The sequence below is a fragment of the Ambystoma mexicanum genome, chromosome 6p, assembly GCF_040938575.1.
Source record: "Ambystoma mexicanum isolate Mex_15411 chromosome 6p, UKY_AmexF1_1, whole genome shotgun sequence".
NCBI classification, from domain to species: Eukaryota; Metazoa; Chordata; class Amphibia; order Caudata; family Ambystomatidae; genus Ambystoma; species Ambystoma mexicanum.
In genome coordinates, this window is record NC_090935.1 from 1,253,096,441 (window position 1) to 1,253,113,374 (window position 16,934).

The 16,934-nt window shown below is 48.3% G+C and overlaps 1 protein-coding gene across 5 annotated transcripts in view; it reads right to left on the bottom strand.

Annotated features, from left to right (window-relative positions):
- Positions 1-16,934, bottom strand: part of VPS13A (vacuolar protein sorting 13 homolog A) — a 2,994,934-nt gene that overhangs the window by 1,414,288 nt on the left and 1,563,712 nt on the right. For all 5 annotated transcript variants that reach the window (XR_011280366.1, XR_011280367.1, XM_069625905.1 and 2 more), the window contains one exon: positions 1,395-1,621. Coding sequence is in view for 3 of the 5 variants with exons in the window: in XM_069625905.1 (XP_069482006.1) it covers positions 1,395-1,621 (227 nt within the window). In the remaining 2 variants the exon portion in view is untranslated. The remainder of the gene's footprint in view (positions 1-1,394; positions 1,622-16,934) is intronic.

Below are 16,934 nucleotides of genomic sequence, written 5' to 3' on the forward strand. Positions count from 1 at the left end.
AATTGAGCAACGGACGCTGCGCGTGGCCTTTATAGGCAGGATGACGTTGACGTCGATACGGCGGCTGTCGAGGGACATCGACTCGGCGGACGTCGACATGCAGTTCCCTATAGAGAAAAATTTTCCGAGGCCAGCAGAGCTGGAAGGAGATATCTAAGATAAGGAATATGTCGGAGGACACAATCCCTCCGAAAAACCTGGTCTTATATAAATGTGTAACTATGGGACGATGTCATGACCTACCATGGAAAGATCCCAAAAAGGGGAGTGCAGTAACTATGAGCTGATGCAAAGATATGTTGAAAGGGGATGATATTTAAATGTGTCCAATGTGAGCGTGGGTACTGAAGCAGATTGGATTTCTTTGTATAGGTTTGACCAATCATGTATGGGGAGGGATGTGTTTGTAATAAAATACATGGGAGTGTTTTAACTGTTCCAAAATGTAAACATGTGTGGTTCGAGGAGACTTGGGTTAGTTTGACTCCACTGCGTCATCTAGCTTCTCCCGGCCATTTGTACAATAAACTTGCTTTATGAACTAAAGTGCACTCGGTTCGTAAGAGGTGGGCCTACTTTCGGTTAAGGTGATCAGAGGTCCATCCACACACCATTATAGTGACGATCAGATAACAGTCTCAGAAGATGCCAGAGATTGAAGTGGTAAGAGGTGACAGGTGTAAGTTCTTTGATCATTTGGGGTGCAAATAGATCAGTAGGAATGAATGATGTGTCAGCTGAGTGAAAGGTGGGTGTAAGCTCAGCAGGGCAGATGGAACTGAAGCAATGCAGAGAAGAGCAGGTGAGAGTGGGGGCAGTGATGGATACAAAAGTGTACATGGCGTCACATATTTTTGTGATTTTACAGAAGTAGGGGGCCAAGGTATGAGCAGATCATAAGGAGGTTACGGAGTGAAGTTTAAGGGGGGCAAGCATGGTCAGGAGGGTCACGGACAGATTGCAAGGCTGCAAGAGAATATCCATTCAATGTCACAGGAACCTTTGGCCGGGGTGAGAGCAGTGGTGAGAGTAAGACGAGACTCCTTGAAAGCGGAGTAGGGTGCAAGTTCTACTAAGAGGAGATGCATGGTCGTCCTTTGCCATTGGATATCTGAGGCGAAACACGGCTGATGGTAGGGGATAGTCGGGGTGAAGGAGCAAACTGTATAGGGGCAGTCAACAGGGGGTCTTCTCAGTATTTTTTTCAAACAATTTGTTTTGGTGTTTTTCCCCCTAGTGTTGATGTGTGAAGGTGTCAATCATTTATGGCTATTCAACAACTTACTGACCAAAAGTGCTTTACAACTGTAGTATTGTTTAACATAACTTTGCAAAAGCCCACAAACTTCACAATAAGCATGCATTTAACACCAGCACAAAAGTAATGCAGAAACCTCCTTGTTCTTTGCTGGTTGATGTGATTTGCTTGGCGTTTCTTTGAACATCGCAGCTTTGCTCGTTGGCCTTCATGAATACATCTGCGACAGTAAGCAGAAACTCCATACTGGCACAAAGATAAATGTCTCGCACAATGGCGTCAAGAACGGTGCCTTCCCTTCCATTCTTGTAGCTTACATCCACCATGGAATGTTTCTCCAATCCAAGCTTCATTTCCAACATTCTATAGAGTGATAAAAAGATCTTAAAAACAGAATAATACACAAAATATAGCACACTTTAGTAATGTACCTGAAAGAGAGGAATCTTAGGGAACAAATGCATCGAAACGAGAGAGAAATTACTTAGCGGTAATATTCTTTCTATAGATTCTTCTGCAGATTCATCATCAGATAGATATCCTTCCAGCTCGGAAACATTTTTGAGAGCGGCAATAGCGCATCTCAATATTGACTCCTCTTGACTAGACTTACCTCCGTTCTATACCTTTTTCTGCCATCAAGCTCAGCTGTTGTGGAGTAAGAATCCATAGGAGTCAGATTCAAAACAGACATATTTCATAAGTTGGTTCTTTGTGCAGTCACATATTGCTCTGCTTCTTACTGGTTCATTTGTACCACTGGTAGGTACTTGACCATATATGCAGGGGTTATGGACACTTTGTATTCAGCCAGCCGGTGCTACGATATGCAGGAGGCTTCCACAGTCTGCATCAGATAAATGCAACAGTCAGTTGAGACCACAACCACCGCATATACAATCAAGTACATACCAGTGGTACAAAGCAATCAATAAGAAGTATAGCTATATGTGACTGCACAAAGAACCAACGTATGGAATATGACGGAGGGATGTAGGCAGCACTGATTTGACCAGTGGAGTAACTTTGCTGAAAATGTTGTGGGGACATGACACCTGAAGAAAAGGTTCCCCAGCCAAAAGAATGGGGACACAATGGTGAGCCATGAATGTTGGGTGGGACAAACACCCCTGTGTCCCGCTAAAATTACACCCATGGATTTGACCCCAAAAAAATCTACGAGCGACCATAGATAGTCCTGAATAAAGTGGAGGGTAGGAAATGCATTACCACTGAAACCGGTCGACCATTTAACACAGGGGATGCCTAGTTAATTATTTAGACACCCAGAAAAAAGTGTTCAACGTTAAAAGAAAAATATTCTTTGTTTTTTAGTACAGAGCAGATATGCAGGTAGAAATGAATGTACTCTAAACTCCTGCTGTGCTCATATCCCGTCACTAACCGGCACTACCCAGGCTTTCTATTGTGAAATATATGCACAGTGGCGTCTTTTTGAGTCTGATTGAATCCGTGCCCAGAATACATTTTAGGTTCAGTCTCTCTCACTATCCACTCACCCTAGATAGGCGGCGCACCATCGCATCCCAGGCCGAGCTACAGGAGAAGGGACAGTTAGAAAATATTGGAGGGTAAGAATACGTAAAATGTATTTGATGCAATTGTATAAATAAGAATTGTAACCTGAACTCCTATGTGTGAAAAAATTGTGGGCCTTTGGTTCAGGTCTAGCGGCCCACATTGGGTCCCATTTGTGTATCGAAGTATAGGGACCACTGATCACTCAGCAGCCAATGCAGGGATCGAATACGCAGTCTTGCCTCTGGTACCAGTAAAATGAAGGAAGCCATGATACCCAAGAGGAGGAGGAGGTGGAGGATGGAAGCCGCTGGTAGACTGTCGGCGCTCTGGATAAGCTTAACCATTTGCCTGACACCGGTGACTCTTTCTTCATGGGAGGGTGGGCCTTCCCCACCAGTGTATCCAGGACTGCTCAGATGAACTGGAGCTTATGTGTTGGTGTGACTTCTGGAAATTTAGGGACAAGAACAAACCTTGATGCAGAGAGCAGGTTTCCCCAAGCTGCGTCAATACCGGCTCCAGAGATCTTCCCCGGATACGCCAGTCATCCAGGTATGGAAATGCATGGACACCGATCTCCTGAGGAGTGCTGCAACCGATGCCATCAGCTTGGTGAAAACTCTGGGTGCTGTGATGATTCACAAGGTGTTGTCATTTCTACCCAAGGGGGTGTTTTTCCCACGAGGCTAAGGAGGTGTGGGCTCTACCCAATAGTCCCCCTAGGGGTGGTTTAATGCAGTAGGACCTAATGGGGAGGGACTTCCCCACTGGGGACAAGAAGGATAACCCTGGGGTACAGCGCACTGAACGGCATCACTCCCTAACATGTCCTAGCCCTTCCCACTGACCCGTGGTCCCAAGAAGTCCTGGTGACGTACCACCATCCCACGCAAGGTAACAGAAGGTACGGGAGACCCGGAGGGGAATCAAGCATAGAAGGGAGGCTGGTTAACAAAGTTCTCTCCCGCTTCAGTAGTGGGAAACCCACTACCTGATATAACCAGAGAAGGGCCTGTGAAGGCATCATGAAGCAAGACAGATAACAGATTCTGAATTCAAAATAAACACTTATTAACTTAAATGTTAGGATGGAAAAAGGCCTAACTTGCCTCATGCTAGGGTTTGATTTCCCTACCTAAATAAAACTAAGAAAGAGAGTCAAAGTACACCTGAAGAATCTGTCTTGTGCCCAAAAACCTATACTTTCCCTCAAAGCTAATCTATACAATGTTTAGGGATGTCAGCAAACAAAAGAAACAGTGTCCAACAAAGTTCTGAGCTACTTCCAGTTCGCAGCTTCCTTTCAGCTCCCTTCCACAAGAATAAAGCAGTTCAAAAGGAAGAGTTTCAAAATAACCTCTCGAGTTCAGGATGATACAGTTTTAACCAATACTCTGGATTCCCTTCCCCAAGTACCAAATAACATAGGTCCAAGCACAAATGAACTGTGAGAATCCAATTCCAAGGCAACTAATGGTTCAAGTCTCAGGATTCCCTTCCCCAAGACTTACTTTCAGCATCAAAATATGCTGTCTTTTTAAGGTTCTTTGTTGCTTGTGTGCCTTTGTTGTATGGTTTGTTTTTCATATAGAAATTGCAGCTGTGTCGGAGTACATTTTAAAGTCTTAATTACTTCTGCTTTAAATGTCATATGTAGTTTTCACATAAATCGACTTTATATGCAGTATATATTGGTTTCACTTGTTTTTAAAGTTTTGTTTAGAATTCAGCATTTGATGATGTTTTCTTGAATGTAAAGTTCTGTTTCACTTTTGAACTTAATTAGTAACATTTAATAAGGTTTTCAATCAGTTCGGCATTCAATCGGTGTTGGTTGTATTGGCTATGTTTTTAATTTACTTCGGTATTCAAAAGACAAAGGTTGCACTTAAAGCACACTTTCCATTCAACCCTCTTGGTATTATTCCTTTAATTCACTTCAAACGTAGGGTTGTGCACTCTGAGACCTTCGAGAACGTGTGTCTTCATACAAGCGACCACTTCGATACAAAGTATTCATAGTATTTCACTGTCCAAAATAGGTTTGGAGATCTTCGAAAAAAAATGCGTTTCAGCAAACACTCGACCACTCCGATACAATGGATTTATTGAACAACCAAACGCTTGCGCACCAGGTTTCTCAATGCTTAGAAACTTGCTGGTCGCGAGTGAAGGCTTCCCAGCAGCATGGATCGTTCGGCATCCTGCTCCTCACTTCAGGGATCCCATTCCTGCCTGAGGAAACCCTGTATCGACGCTCCAATACAGGGAAACAAGCATCCTGGAAGCATATGAAAGGGACAGCCTCTCCTTACAGCTTCCTGCTTAGTATTCGGGTGGCGCCACGGAGTCCCAGCTTCCAGGGCACGCCTTCCTGCTGCTGATGTTGCTCCTTCACGCTCAGATTTCCATGCTCTCTCTCTCTCATATTGCTGGGCTGGTCTCCTTTTATACACCTGCTGCCCCTTGACAGTCTGCAGGTGTGGATGTCCAATCAGCCCTGCCTCACCACAATTAACAGGACAAGCCTGACCTTTAAAGCTCCTGGCAGGCATCTTCTTCGTCCCAATACCAGAGTGGTAAAAAGATGTGGTCTTCATTGCTCTGAGTGGCCTCTTCTTCATCCCAGTACTGTCAAGTGTCAAATGTGGAGAAAAGAGGGGAACAGTCTTATAACAGCCAATGAAGATGGGGGAAGGGTTGGTCATTACTAGGGAAATGGGGATATCATGTCTCACCCAAGGGCTCCCCCACTTCCAGTCCCAAGGAGCCTCCACTAGGTGATCCTCCCTTGCTTCTCCAGCCCCAGGATCAGGACCTGAGGGCAATGGCCTTTCCCTGGCCACCTGCACAGAAAAACGATCAGAATGGGGAATCTTATCCACCTACGACAAGCAATCTTGTCCTTTGCACTTAAGGGGTTAAGGAGTGAGAATACCCTCAGGTTTTTTCACAGACCCGAAAGCAGATACCGAGAGCATTAGAGGAAATCTTCCTCATCACTGTGGGAAAGAGAAAACCACTGACCACCAGAGAAGGGTCTGGGACCCCAACAAGATTTGGGCTTTGCTAACAACAAGCCAGGAGTTGTGTTAAAGCATCAGAGGAAGGGAGTCATTTCTCCTGGCCTTGCTGTGAACTGTGCCAAACCATATTAGGAGATGTGAGGCATTCTCCTGGTCCCGAACTGGGAGCTATCCTAGAGACATCAGGGTAAGGGAGTTGTTCCCCCTGGCTGTATTTGACACCGTGTAGAGCTACACCAAAAGAAGGGAGTCATTCTCCTGGAGTTGAACGTTGGATAAGGGCTGTGTGAAAACCACAAGCCAGGGGAAGGGAGGCATTTGCGCGGGCATTATCATTGCAAGAGAACATTCTTTTGGACACTATCCAGGCAATAGGAGAAGGAAGCCATTCTCCTGAAGAAGGAACTTTCTGTTAGTTTATCCTTTAGTTATACTGTGAGGGATAGAAATAGGTTGTGACACAGGACGGTGGAGTTTACTTTGATGGGCATTGTGACGGTCTCTTTAGTATTCATTTTGAGGCAAGGAAATCCCTCAGAGATGGGGATAGATACATTTTATATACACCAATAAAAGTCTATACCCAAAACTATGCCACCTTTGTGTCAGCTTCCTTCTTTGACACTCTTACAGTGCGGAGGGTAAGCCAAAGGGGAGCACCTTGAATTGACAGTGAGTGTCCCATATGACGAGTCTCAGGAACTGCCTGTGCCTCCGATTAATTGGCACATGAAAATAAGCGTCCTGAAGGACCAGTGACACCAACCTGTCCTGGAGTTAGATAGCCTGGAGAATTTCTTTCAACGTCACCATCCTGAACTTGTATTTCCCTCGGAAACGTGTTCAAAGCCCTGAGGTCCAGAATGGGACTGAGATCTCCGTTTCTGGGTACCAGAAAATAGCAAGAGTACCACCCCGATCCACCTATCTACTGTGCTCGGGTGGTCCTCTTCTACTGCACCCTTCAATAACAGGTCTCTCAGTTCTTCCTGCAGCTCCTGTTGCAGTAGTTGTGCAGGGGGTGGGGCTGAGGGGGTCTGTCCGGTGGTTTTCTTAATGAAGCCGACAGTACTGTGAGCTGTAAGGCCACGGCTTTGCAGGTCATCTCCTTCTTTCTGTCCCAGTGCTTGGAAATTCTACCTACAACCAGAGAATCATTTGGAGAGAACACTCAAAGTGGAATAGTGGGCGTCACTATGGCTGCTGCTGCAGTCTGCTGGAGCTTAGAGGCCCGTCTGCCCAGTACAGCACTCGAGCAGCACCCATTTCCTTGTCTGGCTTGCATGAGTTGTGGCCTCTTTCCAAACTGAATGTACCGTCTGTAGCCTCTACCCCTAGAGGAGAAGCCGAAAGGAGAAATGACTTACCGTAATGATCTTTCAATGGATACATCTCCAGCAGACTACTCATCTTGATAGATATCCATCATCCAGATCTGCTGCTCGGAAAATCTTCAACAGGGGGGCGTAGTGGACCTCGACTCTGCTGCCGATCATCGATCCGTCTTGAGACGTGGTCGATCGTCGGCTCCGGAAGTGACATAAGGTGCCATATATTAATATACCACGTCCCAACCTTTCGAAAGGAACCCTGGTCTTACCTTTAGAGAGAACTTCTCTCTGAAGAAATGCAAAAAGGGGGACTTGCAGAATAAGGCCTGCAGCTCGCTAACCCTCCTGGCCGATTTGATGGCAACCAAAAAGGCCATCTTAAGGGACAACAACCTAAGTGAACAAGAAGGCTCAAACGGAAATGTCAGAACTAGGTTAAGGTACCAATCCGAAACAACAAAGTTAGTTGGCAGAAATGTGTTGAGAAGGCCCTTCAGGAATTGGGCCATGACCGGTATGGTGAAAAAAGAACCTTGATACGGGGATCTTTTAAACACAGAAAGGGCCATCAAATACCCTTTGACCGTTGTAAGCTAAAAGCATGCGGAGGCTAGCGACAGAAGAAACTCCATCACCGTCGTGGTGGGGCAAGAGATGGGATCAGCCTCGCGCTCTGTAAACCACGCCTCAAATCTTCTCCACATGGACGCATACAGAGATCTTGTAGACGGTTTGTATGCAGCCTCAAGAACAAGAGGCCCCAGTCATGATACCTCATCTGCTCAAGAGCCAAGCATGTAGGTTGAGGGAATGTGGGGTCGGGTGCAGTATCCGACCCGCCGACTGAGTGATGAGATCCGGCAACCGGTGAGGTGGACAGATCCAAGAGGTTGGAATACCATGTCCTCGTTGCCCAATCGGAACGATCAAAATCATCGTCGTTCAAAACCTCTTCAACCTCCTGAGACGCAAAGGAATGACAGGGATCAGAGGGAAGGCGTAATGGAGACGGAATGTTCAATCCACCAGAAATGCATCCACCAGAAATGCGTCCTCCCAGTGCACCGTTCGCTGGGAATTTCCTCAAGCAAAACTGTTCGCACTTCCTGTTGGATTCTGAAGTAAACATATCCACTGCTGGGATACCCCAGAGAGAGAAGACCTCTTCCAGGACTTCATGGCACACTTCCCCACTCGTGTGAGACCGTGCTCTGCCTGCTCAGAGCATCCGCCAAGCTGTTCTCTGCCCTCGCTAGATGAGCTGCAGAGACCGACATCTGATTCTCTAGCCAGCAGAATCACAGTTGCATCGCTCCTGTGCAGAGGGGACTGGAATGCACCCCACCCTGCTTGTTCAGGTAGTGCATGGCCACTGTGTTGTCCGTCAGAATCAGGACATAATTCCGATGGGGCGAAGGACTTCAGATGGCTCGCAACTCCAGCCTGTTGATATGCCACCTGGCTTCTGACACCTGCAAATCCTTGCATTGAGAGCCTCAACTCTTCAAGGATGCATCCGTGACCACTCGGGTCTGAGGCCTTGGAGGCCAGAAGTGTTCCCCTGCCATAAGATTTCTGTGCGTGTCCCACCAGTTGAGTCCACAAACTACCTGGCTGGACACTGTAAGAGGATCCGAAAGAGCTCCCAGATACTGAGATCACTGCTCTGGTAGGAGCTACTGAAGGGATCTCACACACAGTCTGGCCTCTGGCACCAGAAAAATGCAGGAGGCCATGAGGCCCAAAAAGGCTGTGAAAGGAAGCCACTGGTAAGGTGGCGTGGTTCCGGAACAACGGGACCATCTGCTGTATGTTGTCGGCTCTCTCCTCGGGAGGGAAGGCCTTCCCTGCCCGAGTGTCTAGGACTGCCCCGACGAACTGGAACCTTTGAACCAGTGTCATATTGGACTTCTTTAAGTTCAAGGGGAAGCCCAGCCTGTGCAGTAGCAGACGGGTGTCTTCCAGGTGAGACAAAACCTGTCCTGCTGACATCCCCGGATCAGCCAGTCGTCCAGGTACGGGAATACGGGAACTCCGGATCTCCTGAGGTGAGCCGCGACTACCGCCATGAGCTTGGTTAAGACCCTTGGAGCAGAGGTCAACCCAAAGGGTAGCACTTTGAACGGATAGTGCCTGTCCCCAATGACGAACCGCAGGAATTTCCTGTGCTTCTAATGTATGCGCACATGGAAATAGGCATGCTTCTGGTCTATGGGCACCAGCCAGTTCTGAAGATCGAGAGCATGGAAAATTTCTCTCAACGTCACTATCCTGAATCTGTCTTTTCTCGGGAACTTGTTTAGAGCCCCGAGGTCCAGAATGGGATGCAGACCTTCTTTTTTGGGTACTAGGAAATACCGAGAATACCAGCTCGCCCCTCCTCTTCCACTGCAACGTTCGATAATAGGGATCTTAGTTCTTGATGGGGGTCTGTCTGGAGGTTTTCATAAAAAGGGCAGACAATAACACCACCAAATTAACTGCATGACCAAGGCATCAGGGGTTATCTGCTGCCACTGGGACCAATGCCCTGCTAAACGATCACCAACTGGTGCGTCATGGGAGGGGAAAATCAAAGCATCTTCAAAAGCGCAGCTGCCCCAGCTGCAGCTGCTGCCCCTTAGAAGCTCCTATGCCCCTTCTGGGATGTGAGAAACGCCTCTGCCCTTGCCTGGCTTGTGGGAGCTGCGCTTTCCTGCTATACACAGTGCCTATAGCCTCTGCCTCTAGGGGCAAAGCTCAAGGCAGGCTTAGCTGGCTGCGCAGCCAGACCCAGCGACTGAGCAGCAATTTTAGACTCCCTAAATTCCTCCAAAGAATCACCCGCCTTCTGTCCAAAGAGGAGAAGCCGGAAGTTTTCAAATATGCCAACCTGCTCATAAATAATGCCGACCCCATGGAGCAGCCAACACAGTCAGCAATATTCAGGCCTGTTTGCAAGGACTGCTTGGCAGTTTCCATCCCATCCTCCACCAGCTGTATAAATCTGTCCCGCATAGGACCTTCCGGGATGTATTCTGCTGAATGCCGCGTGCCTGGAGGATATAGTGGCAGCCTGAACTACCAGCCCTTCTGGGGGAAGGATGTTTTGAGAGGAAGGAAGGGTCCCCTCTTGCCGGCCTGTACTTCCTGTGACATTGGTATTCGCTGGGGGCAAAGTGCATGGATTCCGCCAGATGGAAGCCAAAGGGTCAGCTATGGCCTGATTGAAGGGCACGTTGTGGACATAGCTGGGACCTCATCCTGGATCTCTGTAAGGTCATACCCTTGATGGGGAGTGGCGGACGACTTGAGCCAGAGGGTGTCAACCACCTTCTCCACTAATGCCCTAAACTTGACATTAGTGTAGGGCTGTTTTTGTTGCATCTCACGGTCTGGAGATGGTCCAAACCACTGGCATCTTGTAGGCCCTGAGCAAGTGCCACCAAATGATTCTGGTCCCCGAAATAGTCGACATCGTCTGTCCCCACAAAGATTGGATCAACTTCTTCGTACTCCTCGACCTGATCGCTGCCGAAAATCGACCGCATTGAGTCAAAAAAGCCTGTCCTCGATAGCGGTTGAAAGGCGCTGACTTCGCTGGTCGACATAGAGGGCATTTTCATTTAGCACCATGGCCCTGGTTGCCAAGGCAGAGGGCTTAGCTGCTTGTAGCGCAGCCTTCGAGGCTGACTGATTGAGTGGGTACCGGCACCGATGGCTTTGATGAACGCTGTGGGAGAGGCTTATAGAGGGTGATTTAAGCACCTCTTGGGGTACGGGCCCTGAAGGTTCAGTCGACGCCAAAGGCATCGACTTCCTGGCAAGCGTGGTTTTGGGGGCGCAGAGTGCTGCTTTTGCTGCAGAGGCCTGCTGGTCGGGAGTGTGACCCGTGCCAACAGCCGTTAGTTGCCGAAACATTTTGAGCATTTCTTTCTTAATAGAATCCCACACTTTGTGAGTGGTCGGCCTCTTTGAGGGCTCCTCTCGCTCCAAGGAAGAATCTGATTCTTCCTGATGGTGGCGTTGCTTCTTCTACAGTGAGGAAGTGAATGAGGAGTGACTTCGTCCTTTTGCAGTGCCGGCTCTCGTCTTGACAAGTGGGCTCCTGAGTCTCAACCTCAGACAACCGGGCGAGCGACCGCGCCAGAGATTACAGTGGCGGTCGGCTCAGGGCCAGCTTACCGGCTCTGTTTCGCAGGGACTTTGGTTGCATCTTGGCGCACGACGCGCAGGCCTCTGTGTCGTGAGTGGAACCCAAACACCATAAATGGATGTTGTGTGGGTGTGTAACTGTCATTCTGCCCTTGCAATTGGAGCATCGATTGAAACTTGTGATCCGTTGCAAAGACGTATTGAGGTAAAAACAAAAAAACAGTCTGAAAACATTGAGTAAACTCCTGTAGGTTCCTGATGTAGTGTGTGAGTGCGCGGAAAAAAGGAACTGAAGCATGGGGCGTAGTGACGTGGTATATATATGGCGCCTGACGTCACGTACAGAGCCGACGATCGACCACCGCACAAGACGGATTGACGGCCGAGACGAGGTCCACTACGCCCCCCTGTCAAAGATTTTCCGAGCTGGATGATGGATATCTATCAAGATGAGGAATCTGTAGGAGAAAAGCAATCCATTGAAGATTGCTTTTCTGGTGGTTGCACATCTTGGCCCAGTGACTTGGCAGCCAATTTGGAGTCCTTAAACTTCTCTAAGGATTCATCGACCTTCAGGCCGAACAGGTGCCCATCGCCGAAAGCTATGTCCAGAAGTTTAGCTTGGACATTCAAGGAGAATCCTGAACTCTGAAGGTAGGCTTACCTCCTTAACACAGTGGACAACCCCATTGCACGGCCTGCGCAATCTGCAGTATCCAGGCCCAACTACAGTCCTTGGCATGCCATCTCCTTTCCATATTCTAGGATATGTAGAAACCCATCCCTCATTCAAATAGCTGGGATCTGCGCCACCGCTTCCATCATAAGCAGTCCGTGAGAATATTTGGCGAATGCGCATGGTGAATTGACTGCCGTCAGGGCCATGCTTCCTAAAGCTAAGATCTTTTTGGTCAGGGCATCTGTTTTCTTGGATTCCCTGTTTATAGGGAGATTGGAGGTAGATGTGTCTGGTCTAGAGCTCACTGTACTGACTTGACCACTAGACCTTCTGGCCTGGGATGGGATGACAGGAAGGGTAAATCCCCCACTGGCCGGCTTGTATTTTTTAGTGAGTTCTGCTTCCACAGCTCGCATGGAGCATGGCCTTTGTCACAGTGTGGAAATGGGGTTCAAGATAATCGCATTTAATGGCAATGCCCTTTCTGTTTGTGGTCCTTTATCTAGGAGATCTGTTAATTCATAAGTAGACAGGGGTTTAGCCAGGGTGTATAGACCCAAGGCATTGACTACAATTTCAACAGTCCTTCTGGACTGTGCATTAGGATGACTACAAGGAGCAGCCTTTTATAGATCCAGGGTGGAGACATGATTAATGCGCTTGCATCATGTAATCGTCAGAGAAGAAAGTGTCTCCTCCACCCACCCTGCCCATAGGCTCAAAGCCAAAAAGCACTTGGTCCCCTTCGTCATCGTAAATCGACCTCATAGAGTCAAAAAAAGCTGATCGAGATTTGGGGAGAAAGGAACTTTCGATTGCCTGTGCGAACATCAATGGAGTTGTTCCCATCAGGGATGGAGCATTGGGGCCCCTTAGTGTGAGAGTCGGTTTCCCGCTCATCATGGTCAAGCATGAGGGCATAGGACCAGACATGGCCACCTTGGCGCCTGAACTACCGGGCGCAACTGGTGGCGTATTCGCCTGCAGCGTCCAGACTGGAGTCGTACCTGCTACCGCTTTCTGGAAAACCTGGAGCATTTGCTTCTTGAATGTCTCCCACTCTTCCCTCGATGAGCCTGCGGTTGCGCAAATCTTACCGCATTTCCTGACGAATCCGAGTCGTGTCTGCCTCGATGGAGCCACTTTTTCTTGTGGGATGAAGAGGATGAATAGTTCTGTGAGTGTGATCATTTCATCGCCTTCATACATTGAGTGTCTTCTTTTTCGTCCGTGGGGCCTTCGTTCTCTTGGCACCAACGACCATCTGGTCAAATGCGCCAGTGACTTAGTTGAAGGCTGTTTAAGCGCCAATTTCGTTGATTGCTATCGAAGGGATTTTGGGTTCATTTGTTGGCAAGAACTGCACTACTCGATTTCGTGGTCTTTCCCCAGTCACCACACGCAGAAGCCATGCGGGTCGGGGATCAACATTTTCAAGTTGCAGTCCTGGCAACGTTTGAATCCCGAAACGTTGAATTGAACATTTCTCTCACAAGAATGTTCCGAAAAGCAGCCTGCTGAGCATAAGGAACTGAGGTACGGGGGGCATAGTGACATAACCTAGATATGGCCGCCATGACGTCCTGGGAGTGGCATGGTTGAGTCAAGAGGAGTCGACCGTCGATGTTAAGTTGTACTATGCCCCTTGTCAAAATACTTTGAGCAGATGATGCCAGAAGGATATCCATCTGATGAGGAATCTGGCGGGAGAATGAAAACCATTGAAGGTCTGCCTTTGATAGTTGCTGGCACCGCTTAAGCCATTTTTATGCATTTTATGCATTGGCAGTGGCTCAATTTAAAATAGTTCTTGGCTGCATCAAGATGGAAAGAATTGTTCAATTTTTTCAAGATTCGAAATGAACAATTTTTGTGTTTAGATTCACCAATTCAACATAGGTACTTGAACACAGTTTAAAATAGTCCCAAAAGAGTAGCATGGAACACATTTACTGCTCAACCGAATTGGAAAAAAAACAAATGACTCACCTCTTTGTAATGTTCTTCCTGAACATCCTTGGCAACTGTGACGAATCACTGGATGTCGCCACTTCTCCCATGAGGTCATGGTGGTGTGGCTGCTACCCGATAGTCCCCCTGGGTGTTGGAATAATGTAGCAGGGATCCCCAACTAGGGAGAAGGGCAAGCATCGAGGGTAGAGACATTATGGGAACACCACACCCCCACATACAGTAGCCTCTCCTGCTAACCTCTTTGTAGACAGTAGACCTATGTACTCTTATAGGGATGGCTACTTCAAGGTTCTGCAAAATCCTCAGACGAAGAACAACATCAGGAATATTGGTAATCCAAGTACTGGGGCGAGTTGGCCCCACGGAGCAATGAAGGTGAAACATGCGAAAGAGATGAAGGATTTATACGATGGGCCTAGACACTGCTGGCCACGTTGTATAAAAATCGACCATGGACTAAACAATGTGTCTCGGTCAGCCGCGGAGGACGGCAGATGTGCTGCGCCCCAAACACAGGAGCTACGAATCAGCGTTGCTGATCCGGAGAGGGAGAGCTCCAAGGACGCTGGCACACGTCTGATGATCGAAAGGTCTTCAGGAGCAGACCGGTGCCCAGCAGCATCGAGAAGAGGAGAAAAGAAAGCATAAGGAAGTTGGGAACGCCATTGCACAGCTAGAGGGAAAGCAAAACACCAGAGAAACCGAACAGAATGCTCGCCATCCCAGAAAGTCCCAGCGACACGTTGAAGCCCTCACCAAGGTAACGAGCGGCATGGGAAACCCAGAGGGGAAGTAGGCGGCTTTCCCAGAGGGCGCATGCAGTTGTCCCTATCCCTCTTTGCAACCATAACTCGGGTGGCACGGGAGGGGCAGAAAGCTTACAAATTTCCTCCTCCTAATTTGAAGAGTGAATCGAAGCGTGTTGATCACCAGGAAAGGGGTGAGGACCCCAAGTACCATAAAGAGAACGAGAGGGAAAGTCCATCATAACAGTGTTGGGATGAACCAATTGAGAGAGAAACCAGGTTTGAGGACTCAAACCAAGAGAGTGATAAGAGTCATCTTCCCCATGGCAGTACTTGGCAGGGAAGTGAACCAAGTGGGCCCAATCCAAGAAGGAGAGACACCAGGGTTGTAGACCTTCCTAATACTCCGAGCTGGGTGTTGTAGATGTGAAACCTAGTGAAGAGAAGACCAGGGGAAAGGACTCATTCCACCGATTGTAAGAGACTTTTTTATGAGTAACAGAAGGGAGTCACTCTTCTGGTAACTAGGACCAGGCGGAAGATCCAACAGGCCTGCGGAAGGGAGTTATCCCCCAGACTATCTGAGACTGGATGTGAGGAGAAGGGAGGCATTATCCTGGCCCACCAAGGAATAATTGTGTGAAACATGGACTATAACCAAGGAGAAGGGAAACATTCTCCTGGGACAATAACAGTACTGCTTTATTCTTTAATATATAATGTAAAAGACAGAGGTAAGGTTTTCTTGACACAGGACGGTGGACACTTCTACTTTAACAGACATCCTGAAAGACACCTTAGATCTTTAGTTGAGGGAGGGAAACCCCTCTTAGGAATAGGGAAAGGTAGGTTTTCTCATGCTTTATTATTTAATAAAAATCTTTAGCCCAAACATGCCACCTTTGTGTTAGAGTCCTCCTTCTCCACCCTTACACAACCCAGTAACCAAGTCCATGAAAGAAGATCTCCACTGCCTTCATTACACTCTGACCCTCACATAGTACATGAAAGATCCAATGCACAGGAATGGCAATATCCTCAACATAATCACTGCGCTGCCCACCCTCCGTCACAGTTCTCCAGTCCCGCTCAACTGGTCAGACCATCTGGCAATCTCCTTTAAAATGAGTCTCGCCACCTCAGTCAAGCACACACATCAGAAACCCGGCACACAAGCCTTCATATCATTAAAAAACTTCCCAGTGGAAGCTCTTGTGATGAATCTGGACAATTTGTCCCTTCTTCCCACAAGAGAGCCCCACCGTTTGAGGCTAGGGAGGTGAGTCCGCTAAGCAAGACCCTTCCTTGGGGTCAGGGAAAGTGGGGCCTCATTGGGCGAGACTCCCCCGTAGGGGAAAAGGACTCCCATTCCTACAGGGAACTATGAATAAAACTGTGTCCGCATATATGGGCATAGAAGAGACTAATGTTACTTTTTGCATGCAACAAATACTGACATTGCTTTTATATCATTGGCTCAAGGCAATACTGTTATTCCCTTGAACTCAGCAACTGACCAAAAGCAACAAGCCCCATTGAAGTACAGCAGTGAAAAAAGGGACAAGGATCCTTGAATGGAGGAGCAAGAATCTTGCGCAGAGGCGAGCCTAAGATGTACAGACGTCCTGGAGGGGTGGAGCCACTCTACACCGCAGAGCCAACGGTAGCGTGGAGACACGCAGAGAGAAGGTAGACGCGCCGGAAAAGCCGGCATGAGACAGGTGATACAGCCAAGTAAAAGACGGGGATGGAATGATCGTCTTACCTAGTGGCGTAACCACACTGCAGCTGTGGTAGGTCTGGGACCCCAATAAAGTTGTTGTGGCCAATACAGACAGAACAGAGAAAAGACTCTTCCCATTAGAACGCAAGGGTCACAGTGGCTGCCGAGTTGGAAAGACGTAAGGGCCAGGGCAGAAGGAGCAACTTACCTGGTGGTGTGACCATGCTGAAACCGTGGGGGGGGAGGGGTTAAGGGACCCGAGAAACTATGCCGAGGGCAGGACAGAAGGGAGGAACGATTCCTCCACTTGGAATGTGAGGACCGCAGAGACTGCCGATTCAGGCAGAAGCTGAAAAGCACTGATGTGCCGGGCTACATCGTGGAGAAGGGCGAAAGGCAACATCCCCGCTGGGACACCACCATGCTGAAGCATGCCCGAAGGGATAGAAGGTGCCAGAGTTGCCCAGGGTGAAGGGAGGCAAGCACAGCCAGACAAAGAGAAGGAAAATGACAAGGAGGGT